This window comes from Gopherus flavomarginatus, chromosome 14 (assembly GCF_025201925.1).
Source record: "Gopherus flavomarginatus isolate rGopFla2 chromosome 14, rGopFla2.mat.asm, whole genome shotgun sequence".
In the NCBI taxonomy this organism is placed as follows: Eukaryota; Metazoa; Chordata; order Testudines; family Testudinidae; genus Gopherus; species Gopherus flavomarginatus.
Window position 1 is genome coordinate 9,454,749 of NC_066630.1, and position 21,065 is coordinate 9,475,813.

General features: G+C 38.0%; 1 protein-coding gene across 1 annotated transcript in view; it reads right to left on the reverse strand.

Annotated features, from left to right (window-relative positions):
* The window catches only part of LOC127034306 (cadherin-13), a 145,192-nt gene that overhangs the window by 10,988 nt on the left and 113,139 nt on the right, over positions 1–21,065 (reverse strand). The window contains exons 5-6 of the mRNA XM_050923023.1: positions 16,345–16,578; positions 12,831–13,049 (exon numbers count right to left, since the gene is read on the reverse strand). Of these exons, the coding sequence (XP_050778980.1) occupies positions 12,831–13,049; positions 16,345–16,578 (453 nt within the window). The remainder of the gene's footprint in view (positions 1–12,830; positions 13,050–16,344; positions 16,579–21,065) is intronic.

The following is a 21,065-nucleotide window of genomic DNA, read 5'->3' on the forward strand; positions in this document are numbered from 1 at the left end:
CTTCCCCAACCTCTTTCTCTCAGATGGAGAACTGCCCTAATAGAGTAGCTGGGGAATCAAGATATTTAAGGGGAATCCATAGTGGCAAAAAAGGAAAAAGGGGATGGAGGATGAGGAGGCAGTATCTGGTCCACAAACTAGCTTTACAGAGTCATGTGAGAATGGCATGTGTAGGTCCTCTGCTTACGTGCAAGGAGAGCTAATAACTGATGATATCGAGAAGGCTGAGGTGTTCAATGCCTACTTTGATTCAGTCTTCACTAAAAAGATTAATGGTGACAAGATACTCAACACAATTTATATTAACAACAAGGAAAAAGGAATGCAAGCCAAAATAGAAAAAGAACAAGTTAAATAATACTTAAATAAAATAGATGTAGTCAAGTTGGTAGGGCCTGATAAATTCATCCTAGGGTACTTAAAGAACTATCTGAAGCAATCTCAGAACCATTAGCAATTATCTTGGAGAATTCATGGAGGATGGATGAGGATCCAAAGGACTTCAGAAGGGCAAATATATTACCTATCTTTAAAAAGGGGGATCAAGAGGACCAAGAGAATGATAGACTGGTCAGCCTAACTTCAATACCTGGAAAAATACTGGAACATATATTAAACAATCAGTTTGTAAGCAGCTAGATGATAATAGAGTTATTAGGAGAAGTCAATATGGATTTGTCAAGAACAAACCAACCAACCTAATTTCTTTGTTTGATAGCGTTATTGGCCTAGTGCATAGTGGGGAAGCAGTAGATGTAACATATCTTGATTTTAATAAGGCTTTTAACACAGACCGCCTTGATATTTTCATAAGCAAAAAATGAAAAGGGTCGAGATGCAATTTCTATAGGTGAATGGCACAACTGATTGAAAAGCTATATTCAAAGAGTTGTTACCAGTGGTTCACTGTCAAACTGTATCTAATGGGGTCTTGTGGGGTTAATTTCTGGGTCTGGTACTATTCAAAATGTTGATTAATTACTCAGATTATGGAGTGGAAAGTATGCTTATAAAATCTGTGGATGACACCAAGCTGAGAGGGGGTAGCAGCACTTTGGAGGACAAGATTAGAATTCAAAATGACTGACAAATTAGAGAATTGGTTTGCAATCAACAAGATGAAAATCAGTAAAACAAAGTGCAAAGTGTTACACTTAGGGAGGAAAACTCAAATGCAAAACTATAAAATGGGAAATAACTAGCTAGATGAAAGTACTAGTATTGCTGAAAAGGATCTGGGGGAGATAGTGGATTACAAATCAAATATGAGTCAACAATGTGATGCGGTTGTGAAAAAGAAAAATCATTATCCAATCATAAGGGTTTGTCTAATGAATAGTTTTTAAAAACGAGCTTGCAGAAAGTAACAATCCATTTTAAACAGCTTACTTAAGTGTCTGCGTTATGGATTTATACAATGGCAGTACCACCTGTCTATTCCTAGAGGGCGAATCTAATGTTCACTGTCTATCTGAGGGTGTGTGATGGAAGAAAATGGTGAAAGAACACACGCCATTCTTGAAGCCCAATATTTCAACTCGCCTCATCTTGCCAAAAATGCCCTCTAGTTCATACCTTTGCCTATGGGCCTGATTTCCAAGAGCTCATTGTCCAACGACTCCCATCTAGGTACCTCCAGCTTGTATTGGAGGTACCTAGATGGCACTGACCATTCTCATATCATGGCCATTTTCTGATGCCATTTCCTATTTGTTTCAAAGAAACAGAACAGAACAGTAAAACTAAATTCCAGGATGTGGACCCATTTGCTAAACAGCCCTTGAATGCTTTCTTCCTCCCAAGAGACAAAATCAGCCCTGTGTGGAGGGACATCAGTACATGTCCTATGCACCACTTAAACCCTCATGGGAATTAATGGTGCATAAGCTTTGTGCTGACCCTCTGCATGGAGATGAACTTTACCCAAGATATGTTTTTGTACCAATTCTAATTTAACATACAGTAGGATAGGTAATAAAACTGGATTCTAGAGTTCACTGCTTGTATGTGCCATTTTCTTCAGAGGGAAAGCTTCAATTAACCTCTCATCGGAAACACTGAATTTAATCTTTGCATAATTAAAAAACCACATTTACAACATGGGGTTTGTTGAAACCTCAATACTGTTGCTGAGTTAGTAGGGAAATGGTATATAACATCAGAACCACAGTCACCTCACCAACATTCAGATAATTATTTCCTGGGCTTACCCTCTAGAAAAGGGCATAGATTATATACATAGTTACTGCTGTAACCTAAATGTAAATTATAACAACAACACACCGTAGAAGTTTTCAGATAAATTATTTGGTTTTTTGCCAGTGTCCCAGTGTGTGTGAGTTTTCCAAATATCCAGAACTATGCTCTCTTTGAGCTTTCTCCATCGACTTCAATAGGACTTGGATAACACCCTTGGAAATTACTAATATTTCTTTGGGCATATAGAAAATAATCATTTAATAGCCACTTCCTAATGAGACCTAGGTCAAATCTCAGTGTAGCAAGATGTTCTATAAGCTTTACTGCAGGTGTCAGAAGATATAGGTTCCTGATCTTTGCCAAAGAGGCATTTGCTTTTCTTGGGAAAGAAGGGAAATTTATTCCCCAAATTCCCACTAGACTTGGAAAGATGAAACATCTGCCCCAGTTAGAAAATGTGTTTCCTCATCTCAGCAACCAAGAAACCTATTTGTTGCATGAGCCAGGAGGTGTGCCTGTGGCCAGGAAGAATCAGTGATCTAACTGAACATACATACAAGGGTAAAGGGTCTGTAAGAAAGAGAACGTAAATGATTTTCCAATGGACAATATATTCAGTTCACAGATTCATCCATGTAGTTCGTTGTCATTTGCTTTAGTAAAATGACTTCTAGATCCTTAATGGTAAGAAAAACACAGCATGTAGTAATTCTGTACGTCGGAAGTGACTCTGTTGTAACTCTACCTACAACTCCACTAAAATCTTAAACACCAATATCAATATTTAGTTTCATGAATTAAAACGACAGAAGTGCTATACAAATGGTTGAGACCAAGCTTGGAAAGGAAGTGGAGAAACATGTCAGTTCAGGCAGATCAGCTACTAAAGGGCACACCAGGTCTTCCGAGGCTGAAATAATTTCCAAAGGGAAGTTTCTTTGCTACTGCCAGCCTACTTTAAAGATGTTTTCACTTTTGCTATGAAGTAATTTGTTAATTAAAAATATAAATTGGCCCAAACTTCCATTGGAGCAACACTACTTTGCACTGGCTAATGATCTGGCCTTTATCTTTTTAACTCATCAAGTTCCTCCTCCTTCGTTGAACCCTTATTTCTTGATTTGTTTATTTGTTTGCTTTTATACAATGGACAGTTCTTAGGCAGTGTAAAATATGCATGTGACCTCTACTTACAGCAAAGCACATAAGTCCTATATGAATTAGTAATGATGCTTGTTTTGTGGTGGAGGGAAAGTTTGAAACCTAGCCTACAACTTTTTATTACCCAGTGCTCAATGTGATTATGCAGCTACCTAATAAAGCAGCTTCCATAAACATCCCTGTGTATTATTTGTTTAGAGTATATTAATTTGGGGACTATAATTCCTACAGTAAAGCAGCAAACATATTACAGGCCTTGGATACATTTTTTTCTTTAAGTAATACAGTCAGGTCACCATAGCTTTGATAGACAATAAATATAAAGCTGCACTCTCTTTCAGTTCAAGTGAGAAACAGGAGGGAAGGGGAAGATGTCCAGTAAAATAAGTATGTAGGAAAGAATTCTCTCAAGCATTGAGCTGTTAAAATCCCACTGAATGGCTGAAAATATTCATTTAATAAAACAGACAAGTAAATGTTTAAAGTAGACCGACTGAGTAGTTCTTTTTAAGTTTTCAAACATATAGTACTAAAGTAAATTAAATACATCAAAGGTAAGAGGCAGCCAACCTTTTAAAACAATGGAGAACTATTTAAGCTGTCTAGTCTCATCTTCCAAAGCAATATAGCTTTGTTTGCGAGCAGTCTTGAAAAAGTAGAGCATGAACATAATTAGTCCAGGGACACTTAGATCTCTAGGTAAACTACATCCCAACATGACATATTGAGAGAATTCCTAAAAACTTATTATTAAGATAGAATGCAAATGAGAGGAAAGTAATTTGCTCAGCAGCCATGGAAGAAAGTGAAATCAATTAGAAATTTTTCAGATTTGGCTGGGCTGATGCTATATATAGATAAATATCACTTTAAACTGACCCTGAATTTTCATTTAAACTCTAAATCTTCAAAGCACTTTTGTACATGCCCAGTCTGTGCATGCATAACCCACGCATGCACAGATCTTAAGGTGGACATGAATGATTCAAAGCCCCAGTGGCTTCTTCAAACATTCCTCTGGATAATAAGAGTTACCTTCTTCTAATCAAGCAACACAAACAATACTATGTGACATTTGTGGCCAATCAAAACCCACCAACTCATCTTGAATTTCAGATATCACATACTGAATATCAGTAGCAAGTTGTTTATGATCAGTCTATATAGAAAAATATAATTCACAAAGATATGTGTTAGTAATTTTGAGGTCCTCAGATACTACAGTGATTGAGAGAGAGAGAGAGAAAAGCATAGCAAGATAAAATAGCTAAGCTAGAGAAAACAGAATCATGATTTGTTGTGGACATTTTATGAGCACGAAAACAGCCTAAATTTGTCCAGTAAATTATTTTCTGTGAATCATTTGCTCAGCCCTCGTTTTTAGGCAGAGTCTATTTTAGAACAATTCAGAAAACTGCCTGAAGTTATACACCTCATGTTACAATGCTATCCAGAAAACAAACACAGTACTTTATATTACAACCATTTATCTCTGCCAAATTTAAAAAAATGGAAAAAGAAAATGTTCTTCTGAACTCACACCACAGAAATGGCTACTAGTTTAATCTCTTCAAACGTCTGTTTCACTTCTATGGAATGCCTTGTCTTACCACCATCACAGATTTTAAGGAACTGGTTGTTTTTGTATTATCAAGTATTTATTTATTTTACATTCCCAGTACATATCTATTGAGCTATATTTTCTAAACTATCACATGTTTTTCAACATTTATTTTTCTGGAATCTTTAGGTTAAATGTACTTAAAATGCCCTTTACCTATCCAAATAACTGTACTGATTCACTGAAATTTAGGCTAATGATTTACATTTTCATTAAGGTTAAGCATAAACTGTGTGTGTTGCTATTGGTCTTATCTATATAGCTAGGCATGAGATACTGAACTTGCAATTCATCGTGTGTGGGCAGATTGCTGTGCCCATTTAAAGCCCTCTGACTTCATGTGTGCTCAGCAGTCAGTTTTCTCACAATAAGTTGTAAGACCCAGGTGTTACATTGCCATTATCATCAGAGTATCTGAGTATCTCATAAACATTAATGAGTTAATTACGTCTCCAAGAAGTTGGAAAAGATGGGGGGCTAAATAAGACACAGAGAGATTAGATGTGCCCAAGATATCTGAAGTAGAGTTGAATTCCATATCTTCTGGCTCCCAGTCAAGCACCTTTAACATAAGAGCACTATTCTTCTACTAGAACTTGCTCAATCAAAAAATGTAAGGGGCTCACAACAAAACTATTGTTCTCACAATACAGGTGGTCCTGTGTCTCCTTGCATTTCAAATCTAGGCATAATTATTAAGTACATTTTACAGCACTGTATATCCATTATCTTCCATGGAGATATTTCTGATTTACATCAGTGTGAGAAGAGAATCAGGCCCTAAATAGCATTATTAAAAGCTCCTTTCATGCATACAATATGCATGCTGGAATACCAGAAAAGAGCCTTTGACTGCAGCAGTGCACAGCTACTAATTTTAACATCAGAAGCATACATAGATTTTGTATATAGGGAAATTTTGCTAATATGTACAGCTATATGTGATGTCAATACTGAAATTCTATTTTTCTTAAAAAAGTGAGTACTTGCCCTGGTAGAAATTCGCTACTTTTACTAAGAAGTTTTGGCTTTTGTTTTCATTTAACCAGCAAAATGTTGGTTCTCCTATCTGTAAAAACTACTTATTAAAATAAAACCAGCCACAACACATCTTAAAAGCACCAAGATGGGAATTCTATATATTAATTTTTTGGCAAGCCCGGCAAAATGAAAAGTTTTCCACGTAATTTCTTCCTCTGACCTCACAGAACAGAGCCAGATATTTGCTCCTTTTGAAAAAAAATCCTCTAAAAATGAAACAAAAGTTAAACGATGAAAAGCTGTATTACTTGTCTGAATCAGCCTAAGCAAAGCAAAGAAATTCAGAGATAAGACTCAAAACTGTGTACCTGCAGGTAAAAGCCCTGCACTGGCAAAGGAAAAGACCAGACAATCTCATAGGTCTTTTCCATCTGTAACTTCTATCATTTGTCTTTGGTTCACATGTGATCGCATTGCCTGAATCTTCAGATGCTAGGTGTTCTTGCATAAAGAAGAATTTATATGCTGCAATTCCTTTGTACAATGAGGTGGGTTAAAGGTGACATTTCATTATCAATTCTGGCTCTCCACACTCAGGCAAGTTTAAATCTGCCAGTTAATATTATTTTAAGATTTGTTTATTGGTTTAATATCCAACATTTGAAATCCAGGGGAAAAATAAGATGTTGGGTCTATTAGCCCTGTAGATGCATTCCTAAATGGGGATGGTGGGCAGCAGAGAGGAAAGGTTATAGAGGTGGTGGTCACCATTTCAAAAGGAAGGATAGAGGAAATTAGTAGGAAGTTAAATTCAAGGCTCTCTCTCAGGCTTATCTGCAATCACAAAACAGGCATCAGTGCGCTACTCTTGTTTCTCACCACACTGAAGGCTTTTCACATTTCAGTTTGACAAATTAATTTCAACACAGAGACCACAACTCACTTCATTTCTTCACAACTACCTTATTTTTGGTTTCTATTTCTTTCTGTTCATGATAATGGAGACGTGGGCTGAAGTCATCTTTACAACTTTGTAGCCCACTTCCCAGACTGGCTCAAGGGTTCCTATCATTTGTCTACCGTCAACTAAGACTTAAAATGTTTAACATGGACATTTTCAGTTTCACCTCTTTCTCATAAGTAAATTAAAGCAAAATATCTTACTGCTGTAATTAATTGAAGGCATCACTGCACATGCTATTTGTTCTGGTTTTGACTATTGTGCTTTGAGGTCTCATTTTTAACCTCATGGTTTCAGTGGGCCTAACTCTGACTTAGTCTTTTAAGTTGATTTAACATAAATTAAAATGTGACAACCAACCCCCAGTTTGAGACAATGTACAATTATTTCAAAATCAAGTCTAAATATTTAAATAATAATATTCTGCATAATGTCCATCTGATCTGAAATCTAGAGCTGATCATACAGGATAGCTATAGTTGAGCTCTTCACGGAGAGCCCGGCCTTTGCTGTTGAGCTCACTGTGACCATGAACACAGGAATGTTTTCTTCTTAGTCCTCATTTAACACAATGGCAAATAGCCTGATGGAGCTGGAGAGCATTTATACTTTGCCCACTCTGTTGTGCGTATATCCAGCTCTGAAGGTTCTTTGATGCATATCTGTGAGTGGGCTTGTTTTGATTAAGTTCATTGTGGAAACTCATTCTACCATGGCAGTGCTAAAGGGGAATGAGAACAATATTTCTATCAGGCACAAAGTATCCTGAAAAACTAATAGTCTGGTGGTTAAAAGCTTGTTAACGTTTATGTACACTGTCATTTGTTGTGAAATTAATGGTATTTAAAGTGTAATTTGTACAGACAACTATGCTCCTTTTACTATCCATCCAACACCTGTGGAAAGTGATCTGCCAGACTGTCAATTTGTACATTGCCATAATGGGCTAATTCTTCTCTTTTTAATCAGTAGGTCACTTTGCGGAGATCCTCTTAGTGAAAAGGCTGGGAGGTTTCAGTTAAAATGGTGAATAAGTCCATCATGAAATACAAAATGCTAAAAAATGTTTTGATCCCCTTCAGAATACCCCTCACTTGGGCTACATCAGTTCTCAAATTCAGATATTTTTACTGCATGACATTAAAATCATCATTTTTGATCATTTTCCATCTGTGGTAAATCCGCCTAGCATATATGAGGGATACCTCCAACATAACTTATTTTGGCTTGGTTGGTAAATTAACATGCTGCATCTCTTTCCTGAAAGAAACAAATAGTTGACTCTAACTGAAAGGCCCTGCCCGGTCATCACAGACTTCAAATCAGAGCCCCAAGAGACAATATTGCACCTTAAAACTGAGGCTTACGCGCAGATGTGTCAATAGTGCACTCCTCCCTCGTCCTTCCTCTTTGTCCCAAGACATTGCTCTGTGTGACTGACACCCAACAGGCTTATCCCCATTCTCTCTGGCTGGCAACTGAGATCTATTTCTCTGATCAGCCCCATCTCTTCACCCTGCTACCCGGAAGCTTCCTTTGTCGCACTCTCAGTCAGCAATGCCCTTTTGACAGGCACTCTATTTCTGCTCTCCCTGATATTACAGGGCCACAAGGAGACAGGAATGGCCAGACTGGATCAGACCCATGGAGGATCTTGTTTAGTATCCTGTCTCTAACAGGGGTCAGCACCAGATGCTTCAGAGGAAGGTGTAAGGTGTAATGTCTGCAAAAGGCAGATTAGGAATAATGTGCCCCAACTTTAGGTCTCATCCTGGTCTGTAATAGTTAGAGATTGGTTTAAGCCCCGAAGCATGAGATTTAATCCCTCTTTCAAAATTTGTTGGCATTAACTATTGTAACTCTGGATGTTCTTGTTATCCAGACAGGTGTCCAATCCCTCTTTAATCTTACTAAGTTCCTGGCCTCAATGACGTCCTGTGGCAATGAGTTCCATAGATGAATTATTCATTGCACAAAGTAGTATTTTGTTTTATCACGTTTGAAATGCCACTTTTCCATTCTTAGGAATGGCTTTTGTTCTTATTTAAGGAACACCACACAAACTGGCAATCCCTGCTTTCCTTTTCTTGCCCCAACCACACATCTACTTATCCCAGGCTTCTGAGCAATTGTATATTTCTTAGCCTACCATTACTGAATGTACTCAGCAGCAGCTGAATATGCTGAACTGTTTCCTTTTGCTTGTCTTGAAGTTTTAATCAGGTTCTTCAGTTCCGCATTCATTTCATTCAGAAATCTGTCACATATCACTTCTGTGACTTACAGACCAGGCATATTTTCTAAGTGTAGCTAATAATTGCCCTATTTAAAGATCTTTTGTACTGGCCAGAGATTCACACCGGGCATTTTTATACTGAAAAGCTCTCTCATGGGGTTATCCATCCTCACTCCAGATGTCAATTACAAAAATGAAAGATTTTGCCATGAACAGCAAAGTTCACTTGATTGAGGAATTTACCTCCTAGGAATAAGAACCTCATTAAACATAAGCACCAGGAGCAAAGTGAGCTACGTAAGGGGTTTTGCAAAAATTAAATCCATATCTTGACACTAGCATTGGGATATTTCTTCTGTTCAAAAAGCATTAAAGTTATCTTAATTTTTATGGCACCATAATCTTTGATTACTCTGATAAATATTTGGACTATGAAAGACATTGTGATGGAACTAGGCACCAGCACATTTTGCAAAAATTCTGAGGCAGAGCCAAACTTCTCAGCTACCTCCTAGGCTTCATTCTCTACTGCCTTGTGTGGTCATGCACACTTGTGGAAAGTGATTTAAAAATGCTACCAGTCTGATTTAACAATGGTTTTCAGTAACTTTGCACAAGTATTAATGACTGTACAAGATATAAGACATTGTAAAATCAGGGTCCCCTCTCTCCACAATGGATTGAATCAGATTGAGCATCACTGGATTTTAGAAAAAAGTCTAAATATGGTCTGAACATGGGAGGTCAGGCCTATCTTTGCCTGAATGTGCTTAACTCTGTTTGTTGAATTCATGCTCACATTCACAACTGTGGACAAAATCACCTACATCTGGCAAAAGGTGGTCATTCCACATGTTTCCCAATACAGCTGGAGTTTCTCTGGCTTTTCATCAGTAGCCATGACAAAAGAAAGAATATCTTTTCCTACCCAAACAAACCACACCTGGAAATCATGCACACATACATCATTTGTGCCGCTGTTCTGCAAAAGTAGAGACCATGATCCGTTTGTAAATTTGACCCTTAATAATTTTTTGACAGACAGCTTTTTAAAAAAAACGAACAGGCTACTATTTATGGGTTTGCTCGTGGCTTTTATGCCTCAAGCCCATGTAGGATGTGGTGCAGAGCTGTGCTACTCCAGGAAGAGTGCCAGAGAGTGTGAGCGTCTTAGGTGGTACTGTCTCTCCGGCGCTGCACCTTGCATATAATGATGGAGCAATATGCTCCCTCCTCAGTATACTGGCCTTGTTCTATGGCTTAGTATAAAGTGTTGGCAGGACCAAGCAGCTACCTCCTCCTACCCCTTCTCATTATATTGCTTCGTAATGGGTGTTGGGATGGGCAAGAAAGAACCAGCAGTCCCTGTCTTTCCCAGAATGCAAGGACCGTCAGTGTGAATGGTTCTTTTGCAGCCACATAAGGAGGGGGAATCTTATGGTGCAATCTTCTGTTCCGGTGCACATGGGCCATTTCTCACAATCTGGGCCTATATATGGCTCACATTTTAACTAGTTACAGTTGCAGGGAAATATCCTCAGTGATGATCTGGATCCAAAATGTAGATAAACTTACTTCCCATGGTTCATTCCCAGGAAAAAAATGTGTTGACCTCTTAACCTGCTAGAAAACCACCGAGTGGGTACATTCAAAACCAAAAGACTTAACCAAAAGATATTAAAACAATGTAACCCCATCCTGTAATCACATCCTGTACAGACAAATCAAAAAGTAAAGTTTCAGAAGGAAAACTGAAATCTCATCTACAGATGCAAGGAGGTTATCATAATAGGCCTGGTTTATGCCTGATATAATGCCATTAACTTCCATGTAGCTGCATCAGAAATGAATGTGACCCAATGAGCTGCATATTAATACACACTGATATGATTTTTTAATGTCCTGCAGAATAGTTCTAGCAAACATAATAACTACTTAGGGCTGAATTCAGGGTGCAGAGTAACTGGACTGACGCAAGTGCAGTCACTTCAGATGTCACCTAATGGAATCAAAAACAGGAATTTGCACTTAACATTTGTACAGCTCTTTTCATCTTCAAAGAGCTTCACAACCTCAGCTAATTCTAAACTTCCCACAGTGATTTTTATGCCAACCCTTTGGGATAAAAGCAATATACTCAAATAAAAAAGCAACCAATATGATGTATACTATATAACTCAAGCAGCCCCAACATGCCATATATGCAGAACTCTGCTACTCAGGACTTTATCTCAGCATAATGTCATATTTTACTTTACCCAGACTTTAAGCCCTTTGGTCATGCTGAGGTGTTAAATCCACCTATACAATACCATGCATACATATGGTGTACTGTACAAATCTTACACAATCCTTATATCCTAGGTGAATTGTTAGTATTATCGCCATTGTATAGACGAGGAAACTGATGTAAGAGATTTGTCCAAGATTAGAAGTAGGCAATTTTTTTTGGACAAATAATTTATTTATCAAAAAATGCAATTTTGAGTTGACCAACACTATTTGTGAATTTGGGTTGCATTTGTCAAATAGTTTTGGCCAAAAATCCTCCCTCAGATGTTTTTTTTCAATTCAAAATATTTCGTTACAACATGCTCAAACTGAAACATTTTGACCTTTCATTTCAAAATGATATTGTGTTTTTTTTTAAATTTTGCTTGATTAATTTAAACAAAACAAGCGAAAACATACTCAAAACTAAACCAAACAAAGAGGTGGGGAAAGGGGTTGGATTGAATAAAATATTTTGTTTGACCTGAATGAATTGAGGGGAGAAAGGGAAATGGAAATGAAAACTTCCATTTTAGATTGTTATGAAATTAATTTTATTTCCAGATTTTTTTGGCTCAATCACTGAACTGAAAAATCAATTATTTTCTCAGTTCTGCCCAAGACCATTAGAGTGAGCCAAGGGCAGAGCAAGCATTAGAACTAGGCAGTCCTTGTCCCCCAAGTCACATCACCTTTCAAGCATTAATTCTGACTTTTGACCCTCCAAAATTAAATTGTGCATTCGCAAGGTTTATTTTTCTTTTTAGAAAGGCCCACTCGGAAGCATCAAAAGAGACCATCCATTGAAAGATATCCCAAGACATCAACTCCTTGTCTCTCTTTTTATCTTTCAGTTTTCCAGACTATCAATCTTAGATGTCTATAAACTCAGATTCTTGAATAAATTCCCTGTGTACGGTTGCTGACGTACTTTAAGCGGGGGACAGATTGAAGCAGACACTATTCATTTTCATAGTGACCCACAACAGTTATTGTTAGAAGAACACCTTTACTCTCCTGTTTCTGTTTTTGAATTGAATTCAGGTGGGGAGAGATGAAGGAAAATGAGTCACAAATCTCTTACTTCTGCCCATGCTTCTCAGTTTATATCTCAGCTTTGATTTTCTTTGATTCTACTCACAACTTTTCCTGTATTTGCAATCACCTGCTAATTTGACAACCTGGCATTTCCTACCCTTTTTCTGCCTATAGAATTTTTTCCCCCCATTCACATACTTTCTCAAAATATTCAGATGTCACACTGTGGACTCAGATCACTGTACAAATTAACTTCTTCTCCCTTGGGTAGGTTTTCTTATGAAGAGGCACAAAAGATTCGCTTCCAAGAACCTAGATAAATAATGCTTCACTGTTACTACTTGGAGTTTAGGAAAACTTACAAAATAAACTGAAGAGTGAAAAGAGAAGGATTAGGATCATGCTGATATGAAGGGCATCGGCTGCACTGCAGTCCATTTTGGATTTCTTGCAGGAACACACTTGTACTTTCAGTTCGGTATTATTAGTCAGAGGAGGTTTTCCAGAATCTGTCACCAAGATTGGGATGTTGTAATTGGCCTTCTTCAGGTTTTGAAGCAGGCTGACCTGGGCATGAGTGTCTGCAAGGAATAAGGAGGTAATAATTAGGCAGCCATGCAGGAGTGGGGATAAAAAGGCACCAGGATGCCACACCACACATGCCACATGAAAATCTAGGGGGAAATGAGAGCATTCTACATAACTAGACTGGGAGAATTTGTTGGCAAATGTCCATTTCACAAACCCACAAAAAACTATTTCCATCAATAATAATCAAAATTCACAGATAGGCACAGTAAGAAAGTGCTTCTTGAGAATTTATGAGTTTAATATAAGGATATTTACTTTGTACATTTTGACATGTGATGTGTTTTAACTATTATAAAAAGCTTTACTGACTTTTCTAATCTCAACATCTGCTGTCATTAAATAACCGTTGTCTGACTCCTCCTCCCCTTAATTTTGTGTAACTGTGAAAATGTAAATTGATAAAAATAAAAAAAGTGCTTAAATTAAACATGATATTATCAGTCAAAATTCTAAAAAAATAGAAATAGGTTTCTTCCAAGCCCATAATATAACTGATTACAAAATGGCATTCAATCAACAACTCGGTCATAGGAATTCTTCCTCTTTGGCACGAGTGTATTTTCCCCCAGCTCCTTCTGCAATCCCATTACTAAAAAAAAAAAATAATAAATTTTAAGAGTTTATTTAGTTTAAAACTATGATTTTCCCAATTGAAGCCAGTCAACTGGCAAATTCCAATGGAAACATACCAATTAAGGGGTAGATTGTGGCTGACCCACAGTGAGAGGGGAAAGGGGAATATGGATGCGGAGCTGTTGTAACTTCTCAATACTCTACGTGACCTGGTTTGCGGCACAGTTACAGCTATAACAGTATGGCTATAACAATGAGGAGTACTTGTGGCACTTTAGAGACTAACAAATTTATTAGGGCATAAGCTTTCATGGGCTAAAACCAATTTCATCAGATGCATGGAGTGGAAAATACAGTAGGAAGATATATATACATAGTACATGAAAAGATGGGGGTTGCCTTACCAATTCTAACGAGACAATTCAATTAAAGAGGGCTATTAGCAACAGGAGGAAAAATCACTTTTGTAGTGGTAATCAGGGTGGCCTATTTCAAACAGTTGACAAGGACGTGTGAACAACAGTAGGGGGAAATTAGCATGAGGAAATTAGTTTTTAGTTTTTGTAATGACCCATCCACTCCCAGTCTTTATTCAGGCCTAATCTGATGGCGTCCAGTTTGCAAATTAATTCCAGTTCTGCAGTTTATCGTTGGAGTCTGTTTCTGAAGTTTTTTTGTTGAAGAATTGCCACTTCTAAGTCTGTTATTGAGTGTTTAGGGAGGTTGAAGTGTTCTTCGACTGGTTTTTGAATGTTATAATTCTTGACATCTGATTTGTGTCCATTTATTCTTTTGCATAGAGACTGTCCATTTTGGCCGATGTACATGGCAGAGGGGCATTGCTGGCACATGATGGCATATATCACATTGGTTGATGTGCAGATGAATGAGCCCCTGATGGTGTGGCTGATGTGGTTAGGTCCTATGATGGTGTCCCTTGAATAGACAGGTGGACAGAGTAGGCAACAGGATTTGTTGCAGGGATATGTTCGTGGTTTAGTGTTTTTGTTGTGTGGTGTGTAGTTGCTGGTGAGTATTTTTTTCAAGTTGGGGGGCTATTTGTAAGTGAGGACTGGTCTGTCTCCCAAGGTCTGTGAGAGTGAGGGGTTGTTAGTCTCTAAGGTGCCACAAATACTCCTCGTTGTTTTTGCTGAGACAGACTAACAAGACTACCACTCTGAAACCTGCATGTCTATATTGAATCATTGTGATATTTCCTGTAAGCATATGTTGGTTTAGTTTAATAGCAAGACTATTGGGAAGCAAGCAGAAAGACCACACAATGGCTCCAGATAAGCAACCTTCTAACAAACACATCAGCAGGCATGAAGAGACAACGACTGAACTATTAGTTATGAAGATACTTGTTCCAGGCTCCAGCCAAATTACAGGACTTGTTTTGCCAGTGCTGGAAGCCAATAGGACAAAAGGTTTTTAAAAGGCAGTTGAGAGGTGGGGGCAGTTGTCAGGGAGCTGTTCCTGGACAACAGACAGCCACAGACAACCCGCTTGGAGATCTGAAGAAGGTAGGCCTTCTTCCAGGGGAATGGTAAGTCTTGGGGAAGATAGACATACATGTAGACCTCTTATTTCTTTAAAATCTTTTTTCTCTTACATTACACTTTGTTCCAGCTATATTAATCACTGGCCACAGGCTCCCAAAGGGCAGAATCACAGGTATCCAAGCTGGTTGGGACCTGCTGGAGGTAAGACTGAGACTTGGTGTAAGAAAGGGAGAATTGCGGGATTCCACCCCCTGGAAAGATAAGGGCACAATGCCTAACACCTGCTGAGCTTCATTCAGACAGGCCAGAGAAGGGGTCAGAGGAGCTGCTAGTCTGTAACCATGAAGGCCTATTAACTAAAATAATAGCACTTAAGCACAGAAGAGCACACAGGGAGGTCCATGGAGGTATTCCCTCACCCTACTTAACTGGTTTGCTAAAAAGAGGCTTGGGGAAGTAGAGAGTAGGCAGGTCCATGGCTCTGTACATCCTAAGCAGTGGCCAATGGAGTTACCCATTGTTATGCAGGGCAGTGTGCAGGAAGGTTGCCTATGTGACAAATAAGCAAAAGCTTGAGCTTTCATAACACATGCTCATCTCTAACAGGCACACCTGAATGCTAACAAAAGGAGATCACCATCATTGACAAAGTTCCCACTGCTGACCATCACAGGTTGACCTTTGCTATTTTTTTTAAACTCAAGGGTTCCTTTTGTAAGGTTTTGATATAGACACTATATTTTCCAAAATCCAGTAAGTATAATTTCAACAGTAAGGAAAATAGATCTAAGCAAACCTCTGTTCAGGACAACTCTGTGAGGTACAAAATGGGGTCAAAATTATATTACAGTCCAAGTCTAAGTCTAGGGGAATGTGCTGAAACCTCTTATGGTGTACTGACCCCAAGGCAATTGGGCTCTGAATGCTTCCCACCAGGGTGGGAATGGTCAGGAGGGAAAAAGAATGGCCCCACACCACCCATCACAGTGGGTTGTGCATTGGGAATCACTGCAGTTTGTCATTCAGTTCAATGGGCTTTGGATCAGGCCTTAAAGACACAATCTACTCATAAGAGATCTGTTCTAATCATCCAAAGCACACAGGAGTACATGTGTGATAGTACGCCTATCACATTACTTTGCTCCTTGATCTCAGAGAGCACTTATAGGAAGACTGAAATAATAAGAAAACAAATTAAAAGACTTACTGTTGATCTTGGTGATTTTCCACACTTTATCTGGGCCAGACTGTTTACTCAGTTCAAACTTGAATGGATCCGTGTTAGGGTGAAGGTCCTTATCTGACGCCCCCAAGACCACTACCTTGAGATCTTTTGCGTCATCACAGACTTTTGCCAATGTTGGATAAATGGTGGGGGCATTGTCATTGACGTCTTCCAGAGTTATCTGTAAAGTTCCCGTGCCGGTTGCAGGGGGGTTGCCTATGTGACAAATAAGCAAGTATTTATGAGCTTGAGCTTTCATAACACATGCTCATCTCTAACAGGCACACCTGAATGCTCACAAAAGGAGATCACCATCATTGACATAGTTCCCACTGCTGACCATCATAGGTCGACCTTTGCCATTTTTTTAAAACTCAAGGGTTCCTTTCTCAAAGCTTTGATTTAGACACTATATTTTCCAAAATCCAATAAGTATAATTTCAACAGTAAGGAGAGTAGATCTAAGCAAACCTCTGTTCAGGATGACTCTGTGAGGTACAAAATGAGGTCAAAATTATATTAGAGTCCAAGTCTAAATCTAGAGAGCAACTTGCTGTACACAAACACACAATAAGAGAGAGTCTCTGCCCCAAAGACTCTAAATAAACACAACAATCAAAGAGTGAGAGGAGAAATGGAGTCACGGAAAAGTAATCTGCCCAAGGTCATTAGGTCAGTGACCAAGGTGGGAATAGCACCACGGTCTCCTGAAACCCTTGTCACTGGACAACTTTAGTTAATTTAGTTGAGATTAAATCTGCCAGATTGAGAGTTTGGGAGAATGAGCTCTTTTATTTATCCAGCGATGTATAGAATGAGCAATGGCAGTTCAAACTTCCACAAATTGTCTGCATGAGCCTTGACCGAGAGGAATCAACTTTAGGGGTGAGAGTATTGTTTATTCAACATAACACCAGTATTAGCCTCTATTCTGTGACTGATGGACCTATAATGATGGAAGCGTTTGCAATGTAGACATCTGCCCACAGGGATAAGGACTGAGCCCACCACCTCATTTTACAGAGGTCAGTGAATAGCTGACAAATGGTAATACGTTTCAGTCACTACTGATTGTGTGCCAAGGTTGAACTAGTGACTTACTGTCCTGGTTAAAAGTTCAATATCTCCATACCAACCCCTTTGCCATTCAGTTCTCCATGATAGCTGGTCACAAAGGTTTTTAAAGGTGCATCTCTTCTTTCATAGGCTGTTATACCTAATAATAATTTCTCCATCTAAATGAAACACTTCTTGAGATCCAGGTTTTCTTATTCATATCAGAGATCTACCATCCCCTTAGTATAAAGAGTCTGAGATTCCTAAACTCCAGTCATCTCAGAACCCTCTGAATATAAAAAGGAAGCAAGGGGGTATGTTTAGCCTCTGAACTGCTAGTGTGGTTCAGCAGGAAAAGTGGTACTCTAATGTATAATTAATCTGCATACAATAGCTCAATCATCTTGGGAATCACTGATAGACTGTGACACTGCATTCTAAGGAAGAAAGTATTCACCCCATGGTCTGGATCTGACAGAACTGTAACTGTAACATAATGTGATTAGTCGTTATAATGACAAATGTTACTAATAATGACACTTCATCTGTTTCAGACACATAAATGCATAACAAAGGCAGAATTTTCATAGTTCCCTTAGGTTTCTTTTCCTCACTCTTTTGTCTTGATGAGGGTTAGGGTTGAGTTCTTTTTAATGAAAAAGAAATTATTTTTCACTTTTTATTGGACTAATTGAATTTGCAGAAATATTCCCATACATTTTTTGTTCTTGATATATTATTAAGTAAAGTCATATGGCAGAATGGATGAAAAGAGATTTGAGTATTTGAAATATGATCATAAAAGTCAGGCTTTCATGCACTTAATTAAACTGCTGTCTTTAATTTTGAATGCATTATTTCCACACTGGACTGATAGTGTCTTGTGCATTGCCCTGCTTATCTTCCTCTGAAGTCAGTTATATTAAAATCTTTCTTTTGAAATTAAGAACCCAACGGCATTATGACTGTACTGTTAATTGTTGAATGCAGATATGGCTACATTTGCTCTGCTTAGCTAGTTCTTCACTATCTTCCCATGGCTTATGGACCAATCAACAATACACACACAAAGAGAAAAAGAAAATTGCTTCTGTCCATTTCAATGATTTATTCTCAGACTGTTTTACTTATAACTACTGCGACAAAATGTTTTGCTGATTTATAAAGACTTTCAAAAGAAGAATAGGCAAATGTCAAGGTCATAAATTGAATCTTGTTAACAAGCATGCCATAAAAATGCAACAAAAAGTAAGTCAAAGTAAAATGACTATAACACATCCATCGGGAATAAACAGCTTTTATAAATTTGACAGTATTATGCCTTGGAAATAAGAACCATTCAAAACCCCATGATCTGTATTTGGCAATGAGTTTGAACTAAAAGTCTCTCACTAGCATATTTTAATTCTAAAATAAGCTTTCCCTTAGTCTGTATTGTAAAATTTTGTAGCTAGAGGAAGAATTGATGCATAAAACAGATTATAAAGGGCCAGTCCTACAAACCCTAGGGCAAGATTTGAAAAGAAGCTCAACTTCCATTTAGGCACCTAAGTGAAGTAGCCTGTCCCAGTGGGTGCTGAAAGCTTTGAACCTTTAGGTGTCTGATTGAGAGTTGTTGGCTACGGAGATTTTTCGACAACCCTGTTCTGAATTTCATAAGCTATATAACTCAACATAAAGGCACTATTCCATAACTAATGGCTACTAGTGTGTGTAAGAGTTTGTGGATCAGTCTACAAAAGTTAGTTTAATTGTATATGAAAGTGAAGAGAATAGCTATCAGATAGGGACATTACTAATTAAGGCCAAATCCTGCAGCCCTCATGTGTAATCTTCAATGAGACTAAAGATTATCCAAACTGAGTAAGGTTCATGTGACTGGACCTTTCATCAGTAATAATATAAAGGTTCAGGAGAATATCAGATCATGCAGCAATGGGAAATGGATGATGTACATTAGAAGCAGTAATGTCTTCATATCCTAACATTAGTTTACATCAGAAGGTTCTGACAGCAGTTGTCACTTAAGCAATAGCACCAGTCAGAAAATGGAATAGGTTGGGTAGTTATGCATCATACCATGAGGAGGCAGATAATATAATGTATAACTAGGTCCCTGCCTGAGAGTTAGATCCTACAATGAAAGGGGCTATTACTATAAACAAATAGCATAAAAGAGTATTCTGAAAGAAAATAAGTGATTTGAAAATTATTTTTAAAAAGTTATATTCAGCTACAGAAACCTTTTAAATTAAAACTCAGCAAATAAGAGTTTAGGTTTTAAACATGTAGGCATGAATTTGGATTCTGGCTTCCAATTTTAAAGCCAGTCAAATAGTTGGATACCTACCAGACATCAGGTATGCCTGATACAAAATCATGGACATAGACTGGGAAGACATTTTTAATATCAGGTCATATATAAAATGGCACTTTCACCCCCAGCCACTATCTTCAGATTGCTGGATAGCTGACCAATGTATTAATAAGAATGCAGAGTATTTTAAAAAAAAAAGTTATTTTAGGGAAAACCTGGTCTCCGATTGGCTGAAGTGCACAATAGCTCAGCTCACAAAACCACTGTGATGGCAGCAGGGAATAAATAATGATATTGTCAGCAACTGTCATTCAACTGTGCCAACATCTATCAAAAATAGTAAATCTACATAAATCATTTTCTCTAATTGGAATGATGTTATTGCAATGCACCATTGTCACATGATCAGTGTCTCCTGCTTGGAAGACGAATATTTTGGCTTGGCTTCGGTATTTATGTAGCAGCAGGGGATCATTATCCCATGATGAGACACTATTCTTTTCATGGAATCATTTAAAGAGATACTGACAGAATAGAAATCTTATCATAAAATAAAATCCCTTTCCTGTCAATAAATCAAAAGGATTTTAAAATTCCAATGTATTTTTTCACATTTCTGCCTTTATTTTACTTTTTGCTCTTTGTTCATTAGTCATTAAGCCAGCAAGACAATTTCCGCTTCTTGTTGTTTGCGCTCTCTGGTTCTCATGCAGACATGCAATGCTGCTGCATTTGGACTTCCAAGATGGCAGGGCTATGGTCTGATCAGTGAGAGCGGATGTTTGTTTGCAATTTCATAAAAATTAATAAAAACATTTCTATTCCAATTTGGATTCTGTTATCCTCACACTTATTTACTTAAAAAAACCAACAACAACAACGCCTAAATCTGGGACCTAAACACAGTAAATGGGATTTTCAAAAGTGCCTAAGACAGTTAGAAGTCCATATCCCACTTAAAGTCAATGAGAGTTAAGTATCCAATTCCCTAAGGAATTCTAGCCCAGACCCTCAAAGATATTTAGATGTCTTTGAGGATCTATGACCCCAACGTCTGTATGAGAGCTCGGGCTGATTTATGGTTCTATATACTAAGTGTAATGGCTGCCATTACCAGCAGGTTACATAAGCATGTGAAATTCTCTCTCTTATAATTTCAACTTCAAATCTTGTGACATTGACTGAGTTCATTTTGAATTCTGGGATATGTTTCAAGTTTGTTTCTGAGACTAAAAGGAACCCCAAGGAACATACTACTGTGTGTCTGTGCTAAGCCTGTAGTTTTTAGGTCTCTGAAAGTGTTTGCACCAATGGCTGGAGGTGGACCAAC